The 26,345-nt window shown below is 46.5% G+C and overlaps 1 protein-coding gene across 7 annotated transcripts in view; it reads left to right on the forward strand.

Moving 5' to 3' along the window:
* The window catches only part of LOC142009391 (myosin regulatory light chain 2, smooth muscle minor isoform-like), a 32,327-nt gene extending 10,929 nt beyond the window's left edge, over positions 1-21,398 (forward strand). For 4 of the 7 annotated variants that reach the window (XR_012644457.1, XR_012644456.1, XR_012644458.1 and 1 more), the window contains 4 exons: positions 112-2,008; positions 2,837-3,069; positions 5,318-5,489; positions 16,336-16,676. Coding sequence is in view for 1 of the 7 variants with exons in the window: in XM_074987381.1 (XP_074843482.1) it covers positions 112-284 (173 nt within the window). In the remaining 6 variants the exon portion in view is untranslated. Of the gene's footprint in view, positions 1-111; positions 2,567-2,836; positions 3,070-5,317; positions 5,490-16,335; positions 16,678-17,333; positions 17,412-18,436; positions 18,663-21,324 lie in introns of those variants that run through there. The other 3 variants (XR_012644454.1, XR_012644455.1, XM_074987381.1) reach the window with 3 other exon arrangements.
* The last annotated feature ends 4,947 nt before the right edge of the window (positions 21,399-26,345 follow it).

Raw genomic sequence — 26,345 nt, forward strand, 5'->3', positions numbered from 1 at the left:
AGATACGTATTTATTGCTATTGATGTGCCAGTTACCACATTATTGGCATATCTTCGCATTTGAAGAAGTAAATTTTCTATATCCTGATTCTTGTTACACATTGCATTCTAGGGTTCATTCAAGAAGATTACCTGAGAGAACTGCTGACAACAATGGGAGACAGGTTTACAGATGAAGAAGTAGACGAGCTATACAGAGAGGCACCAATTGACAAAAAAGGAAATTTCAATTACATTGAATTCACACGCATCCTTAAACACGGAGCAAAAGACAAAGATGATTGAACAAAGCTGCAGACAATTTCTTGTTTCACTCAAGTTTATTTCTCAGGGTCTTTGTTTCACTGGTTGAACCTGTTGCATGCAGTTTAACTTCACAGCTTTTGCCTTTCTCCATGAATTTATGGATTTCAGACCACTATGGCACACTTGCACCTCTGTAACCAGACTGGAAATTTGTGGAGGGAGGGAAAGATTGTATTGTAGTGAAAAGGATATGGGGATAAAGATCAGTGAACATGAAAACCCAGAAGAAAATATCTATTTCTGGATTTTTACATTTTTATAATATTTTTGAAATAAAGATAAAGATTGATATGTAAATAAAATACCTCATTAAACTTATTTTGTTAATATGCTTTACTAATGCTAGGTAGACGCATTTTTTCCAAGTTGACAATTCTATCAACTTTTGACATTTTAGTGCAAATTAAAATGCTAACCAGTGTATTTACAACTTGAACAAGCTGCCACGTGTAAACATTTCTGTTCTTGCACTTAATTTGGACAGTGTTTCATTTTGTGTAACATGAGCTGTGTCTACACGTGCATGCTACTTCGAAGTAGCGGCACTAACTTCGAAATAGCGCCCGTCGTGGCTACATGCATCGGGCGCTATTTCGAAGTTAACTTCGACGTTAGGCGGCGAGACGTCGAAGTCGCTAACCTCATGAGGGGATCGGAATAGCGCCCTACTTCGACGTTGAACGTCGAAGTAGGGACCGTGTAGACGATCCGCGTCCCGCAACATCGAAATTGTGGGGTCCTCCATGGCAGCCATCAGCTGGGGGGTTGAGAGACGCTGTCTCTCCAGCCCATGCGGGGCTCTATGGTCACCGTGTGCAGCAGCCCTTAGCCCAGGGCTTCTGGCTGCTGCTGCTGCAGCAGGGGATTCATGCTGCATGCACAGGGTCTGCAACTCGTTGTCGGCTCTGTGGATCTTGTGGTGTTTAGTGCAAGTGTGTCTGGGAGGGGCCCTTTAAGGGAGTAGCTGGCTGTTGAGTCCGCCGTGCAGCTGTGCCTGGCACCCTTATTTCGATGTGTGCTACTGTGGCGTGTAGACGTTCCCTCGCTGCGCCTATTTCGATGTGGTGCTGCGCAACGTCGATGTTGAACATCGACGTTGCCAGCCCTGGAGGACGTGTAGACGTTATTCATCGAAATAGCCTATTTCGATGTCGCCACATCGAAATAGGCTACTTCGATGTAGGCTTCACGTGTAGACGTAGCCATGGTGAGAAAATTCCTTTGTTTTTAATTTCTGGTACAGAGCAAAGAAATTGTTCTAGTCTTGGATGACAGATTTGCTTGTTAGGAAAAAAAATCCTGGACCTGTGCCCATTGTTAACTGTACATCATTTAATGTTCTGGTAACAGGGTTTTTTGTGGAATATGCTCAGCTAATCCTAATGGAAAACATTCTGTAAATGGAAGATTTTTTTGTTTAGACATGTTGAACACCTATTTCATGCTCCTGATGTCTGGAGGAGTGTCTCTTTTAGCAAATCTCAACATGTGGTGGTAGATTTCTTTTTAGTTTGATTTTTTTTCCTTTCCTTTCCATACTCTCTCAAAACTTAGTGTTTTGCCTTTGGGGCTGGACAGAAAGTATAAAACTAATGTTTCTCTTTGTGTGTTTTTACAGTGTAATTTCTACCTTTTTGGTACAACTGGAAACATATACATTTTGCTTTCAGAATGAAATACTGGAAAACAGAGCTTCCCATTTGGTAGGAGCGAGATCTTTTTTTTAAAGATACAGTTATGGGGGGGAAAATGACATGGGGTTGGATTTATTTATAGCTTTGCATTTGATTCTAGGCCTTCTGTAAATCTGAATTAGCAAAGTAAATTTTCTACCCACAAATATTAAAAGTTCCTAGAATTTTAGTAGACCGTTCCATTTAACATGATGTTTTTCTTAAAACAGACAACTGCATTATTTATATTGAAGTTCTTCGTCTAAAGCAACTTCATAAAATAATTGGTCTACTGTGCTGCTGTTTGGCTATTTTGCACAGCATAGGGCATTTCACATAATTTTATCCAGTATTCTGGCACAATTAGAAGACCTGATTTGTGTATTAAACTGTTATCTTGGGGTTTAGCTGCTTGGGGGCTTAATTGATTGTTGCATTTCAATGTTACTATGTTAAGACAAACCAGATGGTCTTCACTGTGTTTGCTAGGAAGCTGTGATAATGTAACTTTTTTGCTCATGAGCTTTGTATCTTAAAATTAGGAGGGAAGCGCTTATATGAAACCTTGCAACCAGAGCCATCCAGACTTTTTTTTTTTTTTGGGGTGCGGGGGTTGGGGGGGTGAGTAGGGTGTAATTGGTGAGTGGAGGAACTTCAGTATCTGAATCCAAGATACACTGTGTTACCATCTCTGACCTGGACCAAACTCCCGAACTGAAAAATTCTCAGCTTTGGAGAGAAGGTCCAGATATGAATTTTGTAACATCCACACATCGTATTTCTATTGTGTGCCCTTTTGTTGTAATATGCTAGAAGTAGTAACAGAGTCAACAAAATATTCCTACTCATCTCTTCCAGATCCTGAATTTTACCGGGGTTCAGTTTACCATTCTAGGATAGCTATGAGAATGGAGACCCTGCTTTATTTACCAAATTTCCAATGATTTTATGGTTATACCTATGGAAGTGAGGTTACTGAACTGTTCAGTTGATATTGGCTGGGATGTTTGCTGGTTCTAAAGAGGTTGCTTCTGTGGTCTGAATTTTGGGCAAAAATTTAAAACATGGAGAACAAGTAGTTTTATTTAGAGGTAAGTTGGTGGTTATTCAGTGGTATTCTAACTGAACTGTCTCAGGCTCCATAGCTCAGTGAAAATAAGAACTTTATAATGCAAATGAGTTTATTTTGAGCATGGTATTAACAAAAAAAAAAGTGAATGTAAATTTGCTGATTAATGTTATTCCTATAAAGCATTTGTTTTAGGGTGTGTTGTCTGGCTTTCTCGTGCATTTGATGTGTTAGTATATTGAGATGGAGTAATGGAGAAACTGCCTATAGTAACTACTCCTAAGGAATTTCTACATGTCTTACAGTTATTGGTTCTGTTATTTCGTATAGAAAGCAGCTCAAACTTTTTACTGGTTTGAAAGTTGACTGGTTTATTGTGCAACTGCTGTATAGTGTTTTCCAAAAAAGGCAGAGTACTAGAATGATGTGTGGTTATTACAGTGGAAAATGTTTTTCATTCCAAGGTCTTGTCTGAGGGGTTTTCCCCCCTTTATGGATGTATTTTCCCAGTTCTAGCCTTGTGTAGGCTTTTGCCACTGATGCAGACTGGCCGATGATGTGGTGCTGTTTGGTTGTGTTTTTTACTAGCATGTTGTCTAGTTCAACCCTGACCAGAGTTAAATGCCACAAAGGACAAGATAATGATGGCCATCCTACAATAATGCTCCATCCCCCTCCATTACAGTGGGAATTTGTGTTTGTGTGCCTATGCAGCAGGATCTAGTAAAGAGAAAAAAAATCAATAAATCTCAAATGTTTGAAATTCAAAGCACATAACTAGTGATTTTATATGAGACATCATCTGTACCACCATTAACCTAGCCAACATTTTTGAGTTTCACTTATTAATCCCATTGTATAAACAACAAGCCTGTGGGAAATGTTGAAGGTTGTATTGTATGGTAAACCTTTGATTTTTACGGACCCTGATTTAGCAGACTTCAGGAGCAAACACACACGCATACATATCCCGGTTGTTCCCGACGTCCATTGGGGTCCATAAAATCAAGCCCCTCCAAAAAAAAAAAAAAAAACGAAGACGTGCAACTGTCACCTCCTCTGCCGGACTCACGATGTGTACATGGCGGTGCCTCTTCCAGGCCACGTGGTGGCACTGTGCATGTTGAAGTGCTCCAGCTGTGGGGTTGGGTGTACCAGCTCCTCCAGCTGTAGCAGCTCCGGTGTGTGGCAGGGTTTTATTCTTTTGTGGGTGGGGGAGGCTGAGGCTGGTGGAGCCTGGCAGGGGTTGGTGGGCAGTAAACACTTGCATATAACCGACTTTTGGGAATAGCGGACAACCTCCCCCACCCCTCAGTCCGTTACAGCGAGGGTTTACTGTATTATGAAATAAATGTTCTTTTGAGTGCATTCTTGCAGGATGGGAAGCAAATCTACTTGTTCCTATTTAATCTTAAAAACGGGTAGAATGGTCTAGTTTTCTGCCCTTCTTTTGGAGTATGACAGCTACATGATGATTTTATTGGTTATCTTTTTCAAAAATATTCTCATTACCTGTTATGTGGAAGTCATCCAGGACAGCAGCTTCTGCTTCGGCTCTGTCCCCAAACAAGCAGATGTGGGGAGAGGGACTAGGAGAAGAAAATAAATTATTTAAAAAAACACTGCAGTAGAGAGTGTCTCAAAAGTACAGGTTGAACCTCTCTAGTTCAACACCCTTGTGACCAGACTGGTACCATAAGAGAGAATTTGACAAACTATGGGAGGTCAATATTATCCAGAAGCATTACCAACACTTCCTCTGTTTACTGGGTTCTTAAAAGGCATTTAGGAGTAAATTAGAGCTAAATAAAAGCACAGAACACTGAGAGCCAGGACTGGTGGCTTTGAGACCAACGAGAAGTCTTGTGGCACTTTATAGACTGACATATTTTGAAGCATAAGCTTTCATGGGCAAAGACCCGCTTCATCAGATGCATGAGTGGGGGGTTGGTTTCGGTATTTAAAGAGTGGGGTCCCAGTAAGAGGGAGGGCCAGAGCTAACCAGGTCTATTCAGCAAGGTGGAAATGACCCAGTATCAATGGCACTTATCAAAAGAGGAAAAAACAAGTCAGATCAGACAGCGAGATGTGAGCCTTTGTCAGAGTCTAATGGGGAGCTATCAGCATCCAGAGCAGAGAAACTGCCTTTGTAAACTGTGAGCCACTCCCAGTCTCTATTTAATCCATAGTTAGTGGAGTCAAATTTGCAAATAAATTGCAGCTCAGATTTCTCTCTCCATTTGATTTTTTTTAAATTTTTTTTGTTTCAGGACTGTCACCCTTAAATCTGCCACTGAGTGTCCAGGGAGACTGAAGTGTTCTCCAACAGGACTGGCGGCTGTAAACAAACTATATGGGACTCTGGGGAAACTTGACAATATTCATGATCAGCAGACAGCCAGCTAACTAAGATCATGCCAGACCACAGATGATGTTGGACGAGTAAGTGCAGAATTAAAGGTTCTGCCTGAAGTAGAAAAAGGCTGCAAGTAGTACAGAATGAAACATATACTAATGTACAGAAGAAAAAATCTAGGGGGGAAAAGAAGGATAAGTTAAGTTAATTTTCCAGAAGAATCTATTTAAATGTAGTTATTTTAATGGGGCTGTGGAATCTGAATCTTTACTGTTTCATTACAGAAGGTTAACTTACTAAACAGTCTCTACCACTTAAATGTTCTAGCCATCCTAATTTTAATTTAAAACCAGTATGTATCTTCCTTTGAACAACATTTAAAACTGTCACTAGGTGGCACTACCATTCCTAGTAGTAACTTAACAATGGAGTAAATGGCTGTAGTCGTTGTCTAAGAGTTATCTTACACTGTGCTGGACAACCCATAAAGATGGGGTCTCTGCCCCCCAGGGAATTTCCAGTTACAGCAAAACCAATACCCATATTGCTTGGTATGCATTGAAAGGTTACTTTGTTTAGTCTTCATGGTGGAGGGGTTACTTAAAATAATGACACGGTTGTATGGTGTTCTGCAATGTCTGCATTCATTTGTTAGGTTTACTTAAGGGCCAGATTTCTGAAAGGTGTTCTAAGTACATAGGTCTTTTTAAAAATATCTAAGATGCTTAATACTCTTGAAAGTATTATGATGATCATGTGCAGCTTCAGAGACCTAAGTGCCTTTGAAAACCTTCCCTTGTTTATCTTCTCTGAAAAGTAGATCAAAAGAATGTCTCAAGAGTTAAGCTAATCTCTGACTAGTAGGGACAAGACTTACACCAGGTGGGAGAATATACTCACAGCTGCCTACTGTGGGATTTCTTTTATCTTCCTCTGAAGCATCTGTTGCTGTTCCCTGTCTGAGACCACATACTAGACTAGAGAAACAGTGGGTATAATACACAATTGAAGTTCCTCTGTTCCACATTTCTTCAAAATTAAATAGCATTAATGAATTACATCTGTCTTGAGGAGGGTTACAGGTTTGTCATGAACCCCTGAGGTAAGATTGAAAGAATGGGGTTTGGTTAGTCTAGAAAGAGAAGAGAAAAGCGAAATAACAGTACTTAAAAGGTTGTACAAAGAGGAGGGAGAAAAATTATTCTCCTTAACCGCTGATGATAGGGCAAGGAGCAGTGGGCTTAAATTGCAGCAAGGGCCACTTAGGTTGCACATTAGGAAAAACTTCCAGTGGGCGGAAGACGGGTTAAGCACTGGAATAAACAACCTACTAAAGGTGTGGAATCTCCATAATTGGAGAATCTTAAGAGCAGATTAGACAAATTCTTGGACCTGCCATGACTACAAGGGACTGAACATGACCTTTCAACGTCCCTTCTTGTCCATAATTCTCTGGTATGTCATGAGTACTCTTGACTGGTCTCTGTGACTTTTATGGCTTTGTTTTTGTGATGGGGGCAGTCACAAGATGACCCCTTGCTATGTTCCTCAGTCTGCTGATCAGGCCATTGACACCCACCTTCTTGCCCTCTGGGGCTCCCTACTAGCCTGTCCTAAACCAGATCCTCTGGTCTCTCTCCCATCCCCCTCCCCCCAGGCAATACACAGAGTTGGGGTAACTGTCCTTCAGAGCAATGCAGACAATGTTTAACCTCAGTTCTGGGTGGATGCACTTCTCGGCCATAGCACCCAAGATATCAACATTGAGAAGGGATCAACACCCCAAATAAATCAGTTTTCTCTCTGCGCAAAAGATTTGCACAGGGAGAAGTCATTAGATAAGCCCCCTCTATCAATGAAAGGAAGATATGCACAGTGATAACCCTCCCCAGCTACTAACAGTTCACACTGGGCTTGATTATAAACAAAATAGTTTTTTATTAAGCAAACCATAGTAGGATTTAAGAAAACAAGCAAACCAAAATGAGTTACCAAATCAAACAAGAGGAAATACATAGCTAAAATTCTATTCTTGTTAATAGTAACAGAGAGGTAGCTGTGTGTGTTGGAGCACAGACAAACAGCAAAAATGTAGCACTTTAAAGACTAACAATGATTTACTCAGTGATGAGCTTTCCTGGGACAGACCCACTTCATCAGATCAATCTCATTTCCAATACAGATTGACATTTATAAATAGAGGACCAAAAAAAATTGCAATAAAAACTGACAAATCAAATACATAGGATGGGGATGATGGGGATGTTAATTGTCCTGCCTGAGATAATTAGAGCATCAAAGAAAGGGAAGCAGTCCTTGTAATGCGCGAGGTAATTGATGTCTCGGTTCATACCATGTGTTAGTGTCAAATTTGAATATGAATTCCAACTCACAAATTTCTTGCTCTAATCTGTTTGTCAGCAGACTCTGGACATCAGTCTCAAAAATAACTCAGACATTATAATCAAGCTGGCTGACAAAGGGGGTGCTATAGTCATCATGAGTAAGTCAGATTATGAACACGAGGCAGCTAGACAACTATCCCCAACACCACATTTTACAGACCTCTTTCCTCAGATCCCACTTTAGAATTCTAAAAGAAACTACACGTTCTACTTAAAGAACTCCCTGCCTCTACTCAAGACCAAATTCACTCAGACACACCATCTGAGCCCCACCCTGGATTATTCTAAAAGCCTAAAATCCACAAACCTGGAAACCCGGGATGCCCTATCTTTTCAGGTATTGGCACCCTTACTACCAGACTGTCCGGCTATGTAGTCTCCCTCCTCAAACTATATGCTACCAGCCCTCCTAGCTATGGTGGAGATACCACGGACTTCCTGAGGAAATTACAAAACATTGGAAACCTTCCTGACAATTCCATCCTTGCCACCATGAATGCAGAGGTGCTCTGCACCAATATTCCACATGAAGATGGACTACAAGTTACCAGGAATACCATCCCTGATACTACCACAGCAAATCTGGTGGCTGACCTGTGTAATTTTATCACCCACAATTATTTCCAATTTGGGGACAACTTATACCTGCAGATATGTGGCATTGCAGTGGGCACTCACATGGTCCCACAGTATGCAAACATGTTTATGGCTGACTTACAACAATGATTCCTTATTTCTCATCCCATTACCCCTTCTTTACTTATGCTACATTGATGACTATCATTTGGACCCATGGTAAAGAGACTCTGGAAGAATTCCACAGATTTTAACAACTTGCATCCTACAATCAATCTCAGCATTGACTATTCCACATGAGAGATACATTTCCTGGATACCACAGTACAAATCATTGATGGCCACATGGACACTACTCTCTACTGGAAACCCGCTGACTGTTACACTTACCTACATGCCTCCAGCTTCCATCCAGCACACGCTGCACGATCCATCATTTATAGTCAAGCCCTTAGATACAATCACATCTGCTTTGATTGTACTGACAGAGACCAAAAACTACAAGACCACTGCCAAGCATTCATAAAACTTAATTACCCACCTGGAGAAGTGAAAAAGCAAATTGACAGGGCCAGGTGAATACCCAGAAACCAGCTACTTCAAGATACGTCCCAGAAGATCAATAACAGAACACCACTTGTCATCCCCTATAGCCCCCAACTCAAACCTCTGCAACACATCATTTAAAAACCTACAACCTATTCTGGATCAGGATGCTACACTCCAGAAGGCTCCAGATCACAGGCCTGTCCTTTCCTATGGACAACCTCCTAACCTAAGAGAGATTCTCACCACCAGTCACAGGCTACACCACAGTAATACTAACCCTGGAACTTTTTCTTGCAATAAACCCTGCTGCCAACTTTGTCCACATAGTTAGTCTGGGGATACCATCACTGGACCTAACCATGTTAGTTACAAGATCAAAGGCACGTTCTTTTGCACTTCCAGCAACATTATATATGCCATTATGTGCCAACAATGCCCTGCTACTATGTACATTGGACAGACTGGGCAAAACGGTTGCCAAATAATAAATGGACACAGAGCAGACATCAAGAAACTCAACATACACGAGCTGGGCAGTGAACACTTCAATGGAGTGGGCCATTCTGTTGGAGACCTGCGAATTTGTGTCCTGGAGGAAAAAATTTAAAAACAGATTAGAGGGAGAAATTTTGTGAGTTGGAATTCATATTCAAATTTGACACTAACATGGTGTGAACAGAGACATCAATTACCTCATGCATTACAAGGACTGCTTCCCTTCCTTTGATGCTTATAATTATCTCAAGCAAGACAATTAACATCCCACCCCTCATCCCCCTCTTATGTACTTGATTTGTCAGTTTGCAATTTTTTTGGTCCTCTGTACTAGTTGGTTACAGCAAAATATCTTTCTCTGGCACTAAGTCTGAAAATAAAAAAGCTATAACTAGTATATTCTCTTGGTTAATAAGAGCAGTAGCATAAATCCTAAGATATTTCTGTAATGGATAAGAGCCATTAAAAAGATAGTAGTGCTGTACTGTACTCTTTAGCTACCAGAAGACATTGTCTATACCTCTCTTGCCTTGTCCCTATTATAACTTAAGTGTGATTTTAATTAAACACTGTAACCTCAAGCAGCTTTACAGTTACCAATTTATTTTCTGCCATCTCAGCTGTCTTTGTAATCAAGTTTGCAACAATATCCTCCTGAGAACCTGACCAGCTAGGTCATGGTTTCTCTTGTAAATGCAGAATGCCCTGGGGACATGAACACAGCAGCACATGCTGTGGATGTCCTACCACAACTGGGACTGAAGGAGGCCTTACCACATTTATTACATGAAAGTGATTAGGAGGTCTCGTTTGCATTGCCAGAAAACAGAAGGCTGATCCTGTTACAAGAAGCCAGCCCTAGGCAAGCCATGCCTCTGCCAAAGGACAAAACCATAAAACTGCTAGTTTTAAAAGTGAGTTAACTGTGTGCTGTGCAGATGTAAACTGCTTTAGAGTCAGCTTTGCATTTAGTTGTCCTTTAATCCCCATCCACACTACAATTTTAATTTGAAATCAGAATCTCCCACAGACCACTAGGTTGAAAACAATCTGATTACACAAGGATACCCAGGGTTGTAATGGGTTGTAATAGTGATGAAGGGGGTCTGTCCCACAAAAGCTCATCACCGAATAAATCATTTTGTTAGTCTTTAAAGTGCTACATGACTGCTGTTTTTGTTTTGTTTTGTTTTGTTAGGGTTGTAATGCGTAGTGTAGTTGAGGGGCTACTTTGGCCCACACAACCTTTATCACTATGATGATGTCTGGAAAAGCGATTCTATGCTGAATTTGCAAGGGTGGGTGGGAGAAACATTCCCCTCCCCATCTTATGTCATTTTACTCAGGTTCACCCTTAGGAAGAATATTTTGTCATCTATGCATGTTTTTTAAAGCACTGTGATTAGTTACTAGAAAGGTTTGAAGCACTTGGGAGATCACATCATGATTAAGGGTAATGAGTGGGATTTGCTTTGTGTTTTTTTTTTTTATTCTCCTGAAACCAGTTTAACATTAACAGCCCCATCCTGCACTCCTTATTCAGGCACATTCTTTCCAGATCTGTGCTCGTGTCCCATATTTATCTCTACAGCACCAGTATCTGTAATTCCTTCTCATTCCTGCCTTCAGTGTCTATTATATTATCCAAAAAAAAAGTCATCTGGCTGAGTTCCCGCCTTTAGTCAATAGTGTATTTATTGACATTCCTACAGTTTGCCCCATCTGTCTTTCTGTGTAGCACTTGAGATTTGTACTCAGGAATTTTCTTACATTTATTCATTAGGGCTACGTCTACACTAGCATTCCTCTTTTGAAAGAAGCATGCGAATGAGGGAAATCAAAATGCAAATGAGGTGCAGATTTACATATCTGGTGCCTCATTTGCATATTCTTTCAAAAGAAGAAAAGCAGTGTAGGTGTAGCTCTTTCAAAAATAAACCCAGTTTTGAAGGAACCCTTATTCCTTAAAAAAAAAAAAAAAAAATAGGAATAAGGATTCCTTTGAAAATGGGGTTTATTTTCAAAAGAGCTGTGTCTACACTGCTTTTCTTCTTTCCAAAGATAAATATACAAATTAGGTGCCCGATATGGAAATCTGTGCCTCATTTGCATTTTTGATTTCCTTCATTTGCATGTCTTTCAAAAGAGGAATACTAGTGTAGACGTAGCCTAGCTGTAATCAACGTCTTGCATCAGCACTCTATATTTTTATCTTGGATACACACAAGTAACTCACATATACTTTAATGTTTTCCTTCCCAGATACTATAGGGGTGAGTGCTTTAAAAATAACTTATATTGAGCAAGAGAAGTCCTATGACAAATATATAACATATTTTTCTCTGGAATATAAACCAATACAGTATGAAGGTATTTGCAATATTAGCGTGTCTGAATGATACTGATCTGTCACTTGTTTAACTAATTAATTCTCAATATAGAAAGTTAAATTGCTTAAGATTACAAAGTTCTCTGAACAATACTTCAACTGTCTTGATGTTTTCATTGTTCATCTACCCTGGCATCTTATATTTAGTCACCCAGAAACTGAGATTTTTTTTTTTAACTACATGGAGGCACTTTACACAGAACATGCTTATATAATATCATAGGCTATGGCTGGACTGCAGGCTTCTGTCGACAAAACTTCTGTGCAAATGAGCAGAAGTTGACAGAAGTTTTGTTGACAGAATGCGCATCCAGACTGCAGATCTCTCAGAAGAGGTCTGCTGGTTGGGAGCGTTCTGTTGACATCCCTGTACACCTCGTTCTATGACGAAGAAGGGATGTCTCAACAGAGGGGGGTTTTCCAACATCTGGCCCCATGTGGGTGAGCCAAATGTCAAAAACCCTCTCCCAACAAAACCGTTGGCAAAAGGTACACAAATACATTGCGCAATTTGCGTATCTTTTGCTTTGTGTATCTTTTGCTGACGGTTCTTAGCAATCTAGACACAAATAGTGTGCAGTTACTCTAGCCATAACAACAACAACCACCTGAGCCAGGCACTGAAGACAGAAAATTCTGGGTTCTTTAACATTTGGCTTAAACTCCTGTACATAAGAATGGCCATACTGGGTCAGACCCACTGAAGTGGGTTATTATTTTACTGGGAAAAAATTAGAGGACACACATTCAGGCTACTTTGCTGGAGTAGCTTTCATGAATTGTCTGCACCTGCCTCCTGCTGTTACCTTGAATAAAGATGTGTTGACAACAGAGGCAGTAGCAGCACTTACCAATTCACCCATGCAGCTCTGTTTTCAGAACTTCAGGTTATGAGCTCTTCAGGATGGCAATTGGCTTCCTTTCTGTAGCATTTAGCACAATGGGGCTTCTAGACCCAACCATAATTCCACCCCACCCCCACCTCCAAAAATGTAACACACAAGCAGAAGTTTAAAAAAAAAAAAAAAGTGTCTGTATTGGAAACACTTTGGTCAGTCACTCTCAAATCTGCCATGAGGCCGTTTCCAGGCCTGGCCTTAGAATGTTAGCTTTTCTACCCAGGAAACCTGCTCCAAATCAGCTGGGGTTTGAATTTAGCTTTTCTTCACTGAATGGGTGTGTGGACACTCTGATCCTGCACTCAGGCTGTGCCTGTGCCACAGGTGCTGCAGCAGCGCGGCACCAGGGCAGCCTCCAGAAGGAAGTCCTCCTTCTGGAGGCCCCTTCTTCCCAACAATTTTTGGGAAGAAGGGGCCTCCAGAAGGACTTCTTTCTGGAAGCTCCCCCCTAGGGCTGTGCTTCCACATGGCGCTTTCGAGTCTGGAAGAATGGTCTTCCGGACTCCAACTCACGTGACGTTATGCTAATAAGGCACGGGGAATTTGTATCTGTGCCTCATTAGCATCGTTCGCTCCGCGTATTAGCGTAGAAACCGACTCTATGGGATACGTATCAGAGGGGTAGCCGTATTAGTCTGTAGCTTCAAAAACAAGTCCTGTGGCACCTTATAGACCAACGGATATTTTGGAGCTTCAGCTTCCGTGCGCAAAGACCCGTTTCATCAGGTAACCGTGGGATAGCTACCCGTGGGACACTGCTCTCTGCCAGTGCAAGAGCTGCTACTGCGACTGCACTCTCATCACACGGAGCCCAGTGCGAACGTGAAATAGCAGTGGCTGTATAATGATGTAAATTGACTTAATTTCATGGTGCAGTCCTAGCGTTAGTGATACTCAGCGTAAGGGTTGCAGGAAAGGCTCTAACAAATTAATCCTCACAATATCCCTGGCAGGTAAACAGTTATCATCATCCCAATTTATCAGGTGGGGAAACAAGATGGAAAGGCAAAGAGTGAGTCCACAAGGCACAGTGATTAGAATTCAGGCATTTCTGGCTCCATGGCCTACAATACAGACCACTTGTGAACGGCAGGCGCACTGCTTCTGATTAGAATGGTTGATTCACACACAACTATCTTTGGAGGGAGCAACGGAAGAACAAGCTAGGACAATGAATGTGCTTTTGAGCAGATATTACAGTTTGAAAGTTTGCCTGAATGAAGCAATAGCCGTGGAGGGGTTCCTGTATTGAAACTCCTTAAGATTTAAAATAACTTTCTTGGCATACGCAAAGATCAAAATGACATTTCAGTATTCGTCAACTCAGCTCCCAAACCTCTCTTTTCTAATACTCCTCCCTCAATTATTAAGAGATGAGCGTTAAAAGAGACTTCATCAGCCACCTGCTGCTGTTTATTTGTGCTGTTAAGCAAATATCTTCTTTTGTCATTTCAGCTGTCCCTTTAGCAACAAACTGTCATACGTACAGTAATGTCATAAAAGGAACTTTAATGGTTAAATTGATGAAAGGGACGTGAGGCACAGGAACTGAGATGGGAAGTTATTTTTTGCATGTAATTGTACTCTAGTAATAGGCAGTGCTTTTTTTTTTTTTTTGCAAAATAGCGAATGCTGCCCCGACACCCCATTCCCCTGCCTGGGCTCAGGCAGCTGGTTTGCTTTTTCAAGGTTCTGGGGGTGGAGCCTCTGAGAGAATGCAGGGGGCTCCAGTGGGATTGAGCATTCAGGAAGCTGTCTAGGGTACTCACAGGGCTGTTCAAGGGTCATAGGCCTCCTGGCCTAAAGGCAGGGAAGGAGCCACCCAGGACTGGGGTGTAGGGGGACACCAACTTCAACTGTGTCCTAGCCTAGGGCCCCATCAGAGGGATCTGCCACAGTGTCAGTAGGGATCCAGCCACAATACACTGATGCAGAAGCGGACAGCCCTGTAGCTGCCCAGTCTTCAGCTACCCCGGGCTACTTCCTACTCCCCTGGGGTTTGGAGCCTCAGGCAGGCAACCACCAGCCCTTGGCCTCCTCTGGGTGGGCAGCCCATGGTAATCCTGGCAACTCCTCTTCTGGATCCGTCTCCTCCAGGGGCAGCATGCTGCAGCGCTTAGGTCAGTGACGGGCAACCAAGACTATTGACTGGCCACACTAAAGGCCCTCCTTCATTTCAGGGCAACACATGGGCAACCTGCAGCCTACTGGGTTCCACCTGTGGCCTGCGCACCACCCCTCTGCCCTCCTCCCCCCATGCACCCCTCATGCACTGGGGCACTGGAGCCCCCTCCCTCCCAGCACTTTCAGCTTAATTCGCACTCTGTCCCTGCTCCTCCCTTCCCGCCCAGAGCTTGAGCAGTCACAAACAGCTGATTTGCAGCATTCAAGCTCTGAGACGGAGGAAAGAGCAGGGACAGAGCAGGATTCCTGGCACTCTAAAAGTTCTGGGACAGAGCAGGAGGAATAGGAAGTGGAGGTATCCAGTGCATAAGAGGCACATGGGGGATGGGGCCAGACATGGGGTCCACAGGCCGCAAGTGGAACCCCAGTGGCCAACAAGTTGCTCATCACTAATGTAGATTCAGCTCCTGGACACTGCAGCTGAACAGAAGCATCTGTGTGTTTCACTGGCTCTCGCTCAACTCCCTTTTTACTTCCTGCCAGCCCTGGTACTTCCTCTGAGAAAGGCAGGGTGCCTTTGGCTCTACCCACCAAGGGGAGCATAGTGCTGCTTTGCTCTCCAGTCCAGAGGGAGCCCACTCTGCCTCACTACAGGTAGCAAATGCGGTATTGTGAAAGGTAGTTACGGACATCCCCTGGAACTCCTGCTTTCCTGTAACTTTCTAAAAAGCTCTGCTTCGAGGTAGAAGCATTCTGTGTTTGGCCTTCACCCATTTCACCTAAAACTACTTAATTACAGATCTTGTGTGCTTATTTTTGGAGGTGGGGGTATGAATTTTTGTAGCAACCTAGGAGGACATTTGGGCTAAGTGTAGAATGATCTGATCTGATTATGAAATACTACAGACTGGAGATAGGGCTGAACAAAAAAGGGGTTCCAAAATGTGGACCTGGATTCAGCTCTAGCTTCATAGCCTAAACCTCTCCCTCTTGAAGGAGCCTCATCTGCACACACACCCCCCCCAAAAGCATCTGAAAATGACTCCAAATTTAAAAAGGTTCAGATACAAGACAGTAGTTCTGCTCCTTGGAGAGAGCTGTGGACCAATTCTCCCCTGTGATGGGCCAGCATATCTATGCCTCAAGACTGGGGGAGTGCCTAGTTCCCTTAAAGCCACCTTTGCACATCCTTTCCCCATTGGAGTCACATCAACCACTCTGTGGCCACAGGCAAGGATCTAGACCCTTATGTTTGCATCCAGCTCTGGAGGTCAGATCAGAGGTTTCACATCTTAGATTTTGGTTCAGGACTTAATACGTATAATTGTGTGGTTTGAGAGTTACTTGGGTTCTTTTGTGCTATGCAGCATTTCATACCAGAATACACAGTGCTTTCAACTCTGCTGAAGCACGGATGTGAAATCAATAGCACAATGAATATTTAAGGCCTCTGATCACCAGATCAGAATCTGCTAACTTGGAATATTTTGTTCAGGCAGAATTCAAACAAAGTCATCACTACCGGACCTACCTTCAATATTGAGGCCTTAGGAAAAAAATAAAAAAGAAACTCTTACCTATTTCTTTAAAAGGACCATAAAAATTAAGTGCAAAATTAAGTGAGGAGAACCAACCACTGCCACAGGCAAGCAGACCAAGCCAAAATGGCAGGACCTGCTACCTGACCTCAGGATGCTGACCAAATCCAAGACACAAAAAGAACGAACTCTGACTCCGGGGGACTGCATTCACGATTTTGTTATTTTTCAAAGATCTCTATCTCTAGTGTGCTTTGAAAAATAAAGTGCCTGTGCTTAAAAAATTTTTTGCAAAGCCTGTTATTCTTGCTTGCCTGGTTGCCTGCCTGCCTGCCTGCCTGCCTGCCTAAAAGGTTTCAACTAGAACCAGGAGCTCCTGCTGTCAGGTGGCCTCTGTGGGGGGAATACATCTAATAACTGCAGGCTCGGTCACAACTTCCAGCATTTAATGCAATTAAGCTGCAAGGTTCCACTGACCAAGAAGGCTATCGAACACGGGCTCCACCTGGGGTGTGTGCCTGAGGAACCCAAACTAGGAATATTGAACTAGTCACTGCCTAAATCTGGGTGCTGGTAGGACAGAGCTGAGCAGAATGTGGGATCCAAAGGTGTCGGTGATTCACAACAGACCAGTGTCCGCTCAATGAGAGGACAAGGCCAGAGTGTAATAACCTATCATTATTGCCCTGAGCATATTTAGCTCACTGATTTCCTCTCTTAATTCTCCCCATCTCTTCTGTTGGCTCCAACAAGAGAAAGCAACAATTCTGGCCAAAAAAAAAAAAAAAACAAATACACACCCATCTACAAGAGGTAAGATGTGTCACTATCATTTCATATCCACTGACATATTTGCTAACTAACAGAGCAGGGTCGACAGAGATCAGCGTTGTTAAGTTTGAATACCTGTTTCTAGTCTAACTCCCCATTTTCAATCGTGGCTTATTTTCTTTAGATACTGAAATTTGGCCTGTACCTGAATATTTTGTTTTTGCTTAAGATTGGACCATACACACTCCCTCCACTTTTGAGGGTAAGTAGAGTATGGGAGAAAATATTATCATTTGAAACGTTGGTAACCTTTTTTGGAACAAAACAAAAATCAGTCAAGTAGCACTTTAAAGACTAGCAAAATAGTTTATTGGGTGAGCTTTCGTGGGACAGACCCACTTCTTCAGACCACAGCCAGACCAGAACAGACTCAATATTTAAGGCACAGAGAACCAAAAATAGTAAGCAAGGAGGACAAATCAGAAAAAGATAATCAAGGTGAGCAAATCAGAGTGTGGAGGGGTGGGGCGGGGGAGGTCAAGAATTAGATTAAGCCAAGTATGCAGACGAGCCCCTATAGTGACTCAGAAAGTTCCCGTCCGGGGCCAAAGTGGATGGATACAAATATTTCAAATTTGCTATCCAAGGAGACCACGCTGAAGAAAAAATGCTTCTGAGAGTTCTAAGAGTTCTTGTGAGATGTAGATTTGATTTAACCAACTTATGATCTTACACATGTTGCATATCTCACAATGCACAGTGCAGTTTTCATAGTTACTTACTATGGCCCTGCTTCTGCAAGACTTATTCATAGCACATAATAAAACTTTATGCACTATGAACTGTCTGGCTGATTTCAATAGGACTACACTCAGCCTATGTCTACACTACAACATAAAGTTGATTTTAAGGCACTTAGCTTGATTTTACAATGTGACTGTCTTCACTGCAAATACCATTAGGTCAATTTTAAGGGGCACTAAGGTTGACCTCCTTGCATTGACACTTCGAGGTGGCAAAAAAACAAGTTCAAATTTAAATAGTTAAATTAATAGTAGTAGTAGTAGGCATCCTTCAGTCTACGTAGACTATGGATCGTGCCCTTCATAGTTCCATTTGGGATCATCATTTGCAGTGTCGACTGTGACTGTGAAGGCCCACACGAGAGTGACAGTCCTTGCTGCATCTGTTGCATGTGTAATGGGTGTCTGACAGGTCCTTACTGTGCTTTCTGTGGGCTCGCTTCTCCTCTGCTAGCTGTCTGATCCTCATCTCACCCTTCTGAAGGCCCTTGTGTAGTTCCTGCCTCCATCGGCTGCAATCGTCTGCCAGCTCCTCCCAGCTCGATGTCTACCTCCCTGAGGTCCCTCTTGCAAACATCTTTGAAGCGCAATTGGGGGCATCTGGGAGGTCTTTTGCGAGAGGCTAGCTCGCCATACAGGATGTCTTTTGGGATCCTTCCATCATTCATCCTATGGACGTGGCCAAGCCAGCGGAGCCGCCGCTGCCTGAGGTGGGTGTGCATGGTTGAATTAATGCAAGTGTGGATACAGTACTACTTTACGTTGATATTATTGCTCTCCAGAGGGTTTCCCCCAGATATCCCACAATGCCCCACAGGTGTCTGTTCTGGCCTCTTTCACCACTGTTGATCTCTACCTTTGTAGGAAGTAGGTAACAAGAAGCCCAGGAATTTGAATTCATTTTCTTTCTGACAGCAGTCAGGGAGCAAACCAAGATGCTGCATTCCATCCTGGAGCTACAGAGGGACAACCACCACAGGACTCATTATGTGGGCTCCACGCCCTCTTGCCCAGGCTCACTTCGATATGGCTCAATCCCCGCATTGTCAGGGTCCCCATATGGTGGGGAGGGCAAGGACAGTCTAAAGCTCCATGCCCATGACATCTCCATACTGCAAAAGGGTCACATTCCACCATAGGTGATGCCAGGATTCCTTTCTTTTCCCTACCTACCCCTTAAACCTCTCCCCGCCCCCCAAATACAAAGAATGTCTTAAGTGAAAACCACAGTATCGTTTATTGGTTCACAGGGGGTGGGGTGCAGCTGGAGGTGCTTTTGTAAAGCACACATCATTGTGAGGGTTGGGAGTAGTATCACAATAGTTAAATCCAGCAGATTCATGTGGCTGTCTGCTCATTCCTAAAGCTATTTTTCAAAGCCTCCCTGATTGCTGTTGCTTCACCATGTGCATTTGTGAATACCCTTGTGTCCAGCTGTGAATAAGCACTGCCCAGGGCATCTGCCTCTGCAACCCAGGGTGGCATGAATTTTTCCCTCTTTGATTCACCAACGTTATGGAGAGTACAGCATGCTGAAGCCATGGTGGGGATGTAGCTCTGGCAAAGGTCCAAACAGGCAAGAAAGCTCCTGAATCTGGCTCTTAAACAGCCAAAGGCACATTCCACTGCCATTCTGCATTTGCTCAGCTAGTAGTTGAAATGCTCCTTGCTGTGATCCAGGGTGCCTCTGTATGGCTTCATGAGCCAAGAGAGCGCAGGGTTACCTAGTGTCACTATGGGCATCTCCACGTTGCCAATCTTAATGTTCTGCTTTGGGAAGAAAGTCCCCTCCTGGAGCTTTCTGTACAGACCAGAATTTGTAAAAATGCATGCGTTGTGCATCTTTCCCGACCATCCCACATAGATGTTGGTGACATGATCTTTGTGATCCATCAATGCCTGCAATACCATAGAGAAGTACACTTTGCAGTTTATGTACTCTGAGACCAGGTGGTCTGGGGCCAGGATGGGGATGTGCATTTTATCTCTTGCCCCCCCACAGTCTGGAAACCCCATGGCAGCAAAGCTGTCCAGCACATTTCCTAGAGTCATACTCTTCCGTAGCAGCTGGGTACTGATTACCTTGGCTATCTGGGTCACCACAGCCCCCTCTGCAGATCTGCCCACCCGAAATTGATTTCCCACTGACCAGTAGCTGTCGGGCATTGCAAACTTCCAGAGAGCAATTGCCACTCTTTTGTGAACTGTCAAAGTGGGTCTCATTTTGGTATTGCAGTGCTTCAGGGTGTGGGACAGCAAATCACAAAGTTCCATGAAAATAGCCTTGCACATGCAGAAGTTCTGCACCACTGATGGTCATCTCAGACCTCAAAAATAATGCAGTCCCACTAGTGCATGCTGGTTTCACATCTCCAGAACTAGCATTCCACTGCATGCAATGCATCCAGAGCAGCCAACAGCTCTGCATTTCTGGTCTCCAGTCTTTCAATATCTTTATATGGACAAATGCAAAGTACTCCACTTGGGAAGGAACAATCAGTTTCACACATACAGAATGGGGAGAGACTGTCTAGGAATGACTACACCAGAAAGGGATCTAGGGGTTATAGTGGACACAAGCTAAATATGAGTCAACAGTGTGATGCTGTTGCAAAAAATGCAAACATGATTCTGGGATGCATTAACAGGTGTGTTGTGAACAAGACATGAGAAGTCAGTCTTCCGCTCTACTCTGTGCTGGTTAGGCCTCAGCTGGAGTATTGTGTCCAGTCAAATGTAGGTAAGGCAATGGAGACATGCTGTGTTGACTTTCTGGACATTGCTAGACACTCATCTTCAACTTTATGAAATCTAGTGGTGAAAAGTTGATTTCAATAAATTTGACTTTATTTCATAGTGTAGATGTAGGCCCAGTGTGTAAAATTTTAAGTATGCATGAGAATTTTAAAGGAACAGGGCCTAAGCACATGTAATGTGTGGCTAAGGGAGGCTCCATTGAATATACATATATAGCTCACTAAGTTGTTGAGTACAGTGACAGCATGTACCGAAGGTATAAAGAACAGATATTCACTTTTTAGAGATATACACATTTGAATACTGCTTTAGATACCCATGTGTGGCCCTATCTAAATAAAAAGAAAGAGCAATACAACAGCAAAATTAGTGTAAGCGTCCTTCCTATAAGTAGTACTTTTATAGAATGTATGCTCATCTATCAGATGTTGGTGTTTTGGCTTTAATGTGAGATTAGATGGTACATAAATAGCCAGAAAGTTGTTCAGAAACGACTGTTGTGTTTTTTCTCTTTCCAAATTGACATGAATTTCAGTGACCTCCAGAAAGTGCTAGAGATGTTCCCATGAAAAAAGAATACACAAAAAACATCTGAACTATTTTGTTTGCATTCAGGTACATTGTCCTCTCCTTTATACCAGTGTATCTCTGACGCAACTCCTCTGAAGCTACTTTGGATTTACACCACGGTAAGTGATCAAAATAACAACCCATTATCTTTAAGATCAGCTATGAGATGAAAACACGATTCAGCAAACTCTTTCATAACTGGCATTCTATCACCAGAATTCTCAAATAATCAGCATTTTAACCAAAAGTAAATTTTAGTTACGCTTTCCATAAGTACAGTATAGTGTAAATAAATACAAATAAATACGGCAAAGACAGCATAAGTTTACAGTGTACAATACTACTGTGTTTGGTAAGTGAAGTATTCTGCCTAGATTTTTGTTTCTTTCTTAATATCTAATCTTGTTTTTCTTTAGTGTTATGCACTGCTAGATGTACCTCTCTATCATCCAAAATATTTGAACATCCAGCAAATCTGATCCTGGGGCTGCTGGATATGAAAGAGTTTGCTGTAACTGGTAAAGAATGAACCCATACCAATGAATATGAAAAACATTACAGAATCTAAAATTATTTACTTCCTTTCTTTATGTCACATTACGGCTACGTCTACACGTGACGCCTACATCGAAGTAGCCCATTTCGATGTGGCGACATCGAAATAGGCTATTTCGATGAATAGCGTCTACACGTCCTCCAGGGCTGGCAACTTCGACGTTCAACTTCGACGTTGCGCAGCCCAACATCGAAATAGGCGCAGCGAGGGAACGTCTACACGCCCAAGTAGCACACATCGAAATAGGGATGCCAGGCACAGCTGCAGACAGGGTCACAGGGCGGACTAGCGCTTCCGGGGCAACAGCTAGCCGCTCCCTTAAAGGGCCCCTCCCAGACACACTCAGCCTGCACAGCATGCGGTCTGAGGAGCCATAGGCACACAGACCCCGGGCGCCGCAGTCATGGACCCCCAGCAGCAGCAGCAGCAGCAGCAGCTAGAGGTCCACCCAGCCCTCCCGGCAGGAGCAGGGCTTGCCCTGACCCATGCCATGCGGGAGGCAGCTGAGCACCTCCTTGCCCCAGGGGAGGAGATGCCCCGAGGGCAGCAGGGCTCAACCCCTACCCCTGCAGCACCCCGCCCCACCCCCCACCTCACATGCCAGCGGCTGTGGAGCTACCCCACCAGCACCGACTGGTGGGAGCGGCTGGTGCTTGGGGAGTGGGACGACGACCACTGGCTCAGGAACTTCAGGATGACCTGGCAGACATCCCTGGAGCTGTGCCAGTGGCTCACTCCCGCACTCAGGCACCAGGACACTGCCATGCGGCGTGCCCTCACAGTGCAGAAACGGGTCGGCATCGCTGTCTGGAAGCTGGCCACTCTGGACAGCTACCGATCCGTAGGACAGCAGTTTGGTGTCGGCAAGGCTACCGTCGGGGCTGTCTTCATGGAGGTAAGCGAACCCATGGGGGGAGGGCAGGGCAGGGGAGGGGAGGCCAGGGCAGGGCAGGGCAGGGGGGCCAGAGCAGGGCAGGGCAGGGCAGGGCAGGGGGGCCAGAGCAGGGCAGGGCCACGCACACCCTGCTCACCCCTCATTGGTGCTGTCCCATGTGCTTTCTCTGCAGATTGTGCGTGCCATCAACGCCATGCTCCTGCACAGGCTCGTGAGGCTGGGGGACCCAGATGCCACCATCGCGGCCTTTGCCACCCTGGGCTTCCCCAACTGCTTCGGGGCTCTGGATGGGACTCACATCCCCATCCGCGCCCCGCATCACAGTGGAGGACGATACCTGAATCGCAAGGGCTACCATTCTGTCGTCCTCCAGGCCTTGGTGGACAGCCGGGGACGTTTCCAGGACATTTACGTGGGCTGGCCTGGCAGCACCCACGACGCCCGGGTTTTCCGGAACTCGGGCCTGTGCCGCCAGCTGGAGGCGGGGACCTACATCCCCCAGCGGGAGATCCCTCTGGGGGACACCACCATGCCCTTCTGCGTCATCGCAGATGCGGCCTACCCCCTCCGGCCGTGGCTCATGCACCCCTACACAGGCCATCTCTCCGCTAGCCAGGAGCGCTTCAACGAGCGCCTGAACCACGCTCGCCAGGTGGTGGAGCGCTCATTCGGTCGCCTGAAGGGACTCTGGAGGTGTCTCCTGACCCGCCTGCATGCGGGCCCCAACAACATCCCCCAGATTGTGGGTGCCTGCTGCACCCTGCACAATTTGGTCGAGAGCAAGGGGGAGACCTTTTTCCAGGGCTGGGCTGTGGAGGCCGCCAGGGCACGCGTCCAGCCACCTGCTGCCCCCAGTCGGCAGGTGGACCCCGAGGGGACCCGGGTCCGGGAGGCCCTGCGGGCCCACTTCGATGAACAGGCCGTGGGGTGAACTCTGCCCAGGCCCCCTACTGCCCACCCCTTCCTCCCCCACACTCCTGCCCCAACGCCCACACCATGGAGCACCCCACCGCCCCCCCTCCCACTTGTCCTGGACAAATGACAGCATGCACTTGTGGCTGAACGTAAATTTTTTTTTTCTTTCCGAAGCTTTTTTTTTTATGACTGTAAATAAATATGTGAACCACAAACCAAAAACTAGGTACAAACGCTGAACAAAAGCAATATGTACAAAAATAAAACAATCCAAAGAAACAACTGTCCGCAATAATAAAAAGAAAACCAGGGAGGATAAAGGGGAGAACTATTTACATGGGGGGGACGGGGCAAACTGGGGGCTGAAAACAACAGGGTCCAACTATATACAAGGAGGGGGGCCACGTCCCAGGCCCCTCACCCCTATAGCCCGGCACTGGGTGTTGGCGGCCGGGAGCCCCGCCGCGCTCGCAGCCTGGTCCGTGGCTGGGTGGGAGCGGGCTGGACCGGAAGGTACGGTGGCCGGCGAATGTCAGGTGGCTCCAGGGGTCCCTCGGCGCTCCAGCCCTCGCCGGTGGGTGGTGGGGCGACGGCGGACGGGACAGCGACGGGCGGAGCAGCTGGTGGTGGGGCTGCAGGAGCAGGCAGGGCGGGCGAGGTTGCGGCCGGCGTGGCATGGGGGGCCAGGTAGTCCACTAGGCGGTTAAATGTGTCCATGTAGGCCCCCCATGCCTCCTGGTGCCAGGCCAGCGCCCGCTCCTGCAGCTGGAGGTGCTGCTCCGCGACCTCCAGCTGCCAACGGTGGATGGCCAGCAGCTGGGGGTCCGTCGCCGTCGGCGGTTGGAGGCGCGGGGTCCGCCGTCTAGCCCGCCGTGGGGCCAGTCGGTCCTTGGCCGAGGGGCTGCCCTGGAGCGATGGTCCCGGAGGGCTCTCCGGGACAACTGACGCCTCGCCGGCGCTCTCTTCCGGTCCTTCTGATGGTGCAGGTGCAGGACACAGGAGAGGAGGGGGGGAAGAAGAATGGAGACAGGCGTTAGTGTGGGCCCCGAGCCGTGGCCTTTGTCCCCCCAGCCCTGTGCTGCAGGTTCCCCATCCCCGTCCCCGGGAGATGCTGCTGTGATGGATGGGGTTCAGGGGTCCCCCTGCCCTGCACCCCGTCCCCTGGTGGGAGCGACTCTCACTTCACCCCGCAGGGTCTGACAGCAGGAGAGGTTTCTTAGGCCACAGATGCCCAGTTTCTGCCAGGAGTGACAGCACCAGCTGTCGGAAGAGACAGTCCTTCCAACCCGTCGTGGGGAGAAGACCCCAAGGGGTGCCCCTCGGGGATGCAGCTTTCCCCCTCCTCAGGCTGGCTGCCTTCCAGCTCTCCCTTCCCCTAGCCTCTACCTGTGGGCCCTGCCCTCACACCCCAAGTCCAAGCCAGCTCGGCTCCTCGCTCCTGTTTGTTCAGGGCAGAGGTGTCACCTGCCAGCTGTAGCCCCAGGATCCTCCTTTGCCCCTGGGAGCTATTCGGCTCTTGTTGCTCATATGTAGCCTGAGTCTCCCTTTGGCACTCCCCCCACTCCATCACATCCTGCTGCTGCGGGGTGTCCCACCCCCTCCTCCCGGGGGCCCCTCGAGGTTCCGCTCCCCCCTGGCCCGGGGATGGGGCATGGCACTGTCATGTGGGGTGGGGGGGGGCAGGGGCTGATGGATGCAGTGCTTTGAGGGCCATGGCCCTGGTGTCCTTGGGGCCATGGCCATGTGAGCATGTGGTGGGCCCTGGACACATATCTCTTACCCCCGCTCCTCAAGCCCAGGGGTGTCCACCAGAGGGGGGTACCTACCTGTCGGTCCGCTCCCACGGTCCAGAGATCCCCGGGGGGCGGAGGCCCTGCTGCTGCTCCGGGATGGCAGGAGGAGGATCTGCAGGCTGGATTCTGCGGAGGAGGAGCCCCCCTCCTCCTCCTCCTCCTCCTCCTGCCGCGATGTCCCGGGGGTGGCCTCCGGGGGGGGCCCCCGGGGTGCGGGGCTTGCCTCCGGGGCGGACTCCGTCTGCAGGGCCTGCTGGGGCTCGTCAGCCGAGGTGTCAAGGGTGGCCGGAGGGGAGGAGGTGTGCCGGGAGCCCAGGATGTCCCTGAGCTCCCTGTAAAAGGGGCAAGTGACGGGGGCGGCCCCAGATCGGCTGGCCGCATCCCGGGCCCGGGAGTAACCCTGCCGCAGCTCCTTCACCTTACTCCTGACGTGGTCAGGAGTGTGGGCAGGGTGACCCCGGGCAGCCAGGCCGTCGGCCAGCCGAGCGAATGCATCCGCGTTCCGCCTCTTGCTCCCCATTACCTGGAGCACCTCCTCCTCGCTCCAGAGCCCCAGCAGGTCCCGCAGCTCGGCCTCCGTCCAGGAGGGGCCCCGCTGCCGCTTCCCAGCCCGGCTGCCCCTCTGGCTGGGCTGGCTGCCCTGGCTCCCCTTGGGGGGGGTCCCCTGGGGGCACTGGGGGGGCTGCCGGACAGCCATCGCAGCTCTGTGGGGCTGAGGGTGGTGCAGGCTGGCCGCGTGTGCAGGCTGCAGCCTGCACGTTCCCTCAGCTTCCTGCAGAGGAAGGGAGGGGGAGGGGACCTTTAAGGGGCCGCTCCACGCGGCCACCAGTGAGCTGAGGGGCTGGAGAGAGCGTCTCTCAACCCCCCAGCTGATGGCCGCCATGAAGGACCTGGCAATTTCGACGTT

This window comes from Carettochelys insculpta, chromosome 2, assembly GCF_033958435.1.
Source record: "Carettochelys insculpta isolate YL-2023 chromosome 2, ASM3395843v1, whole genome shotgun sequence".
NCBI lineage: Eukaryota > Metazoa > Chordata > Testudines > Carettochelyidae > Carettochelys > Carettochelys insculpta.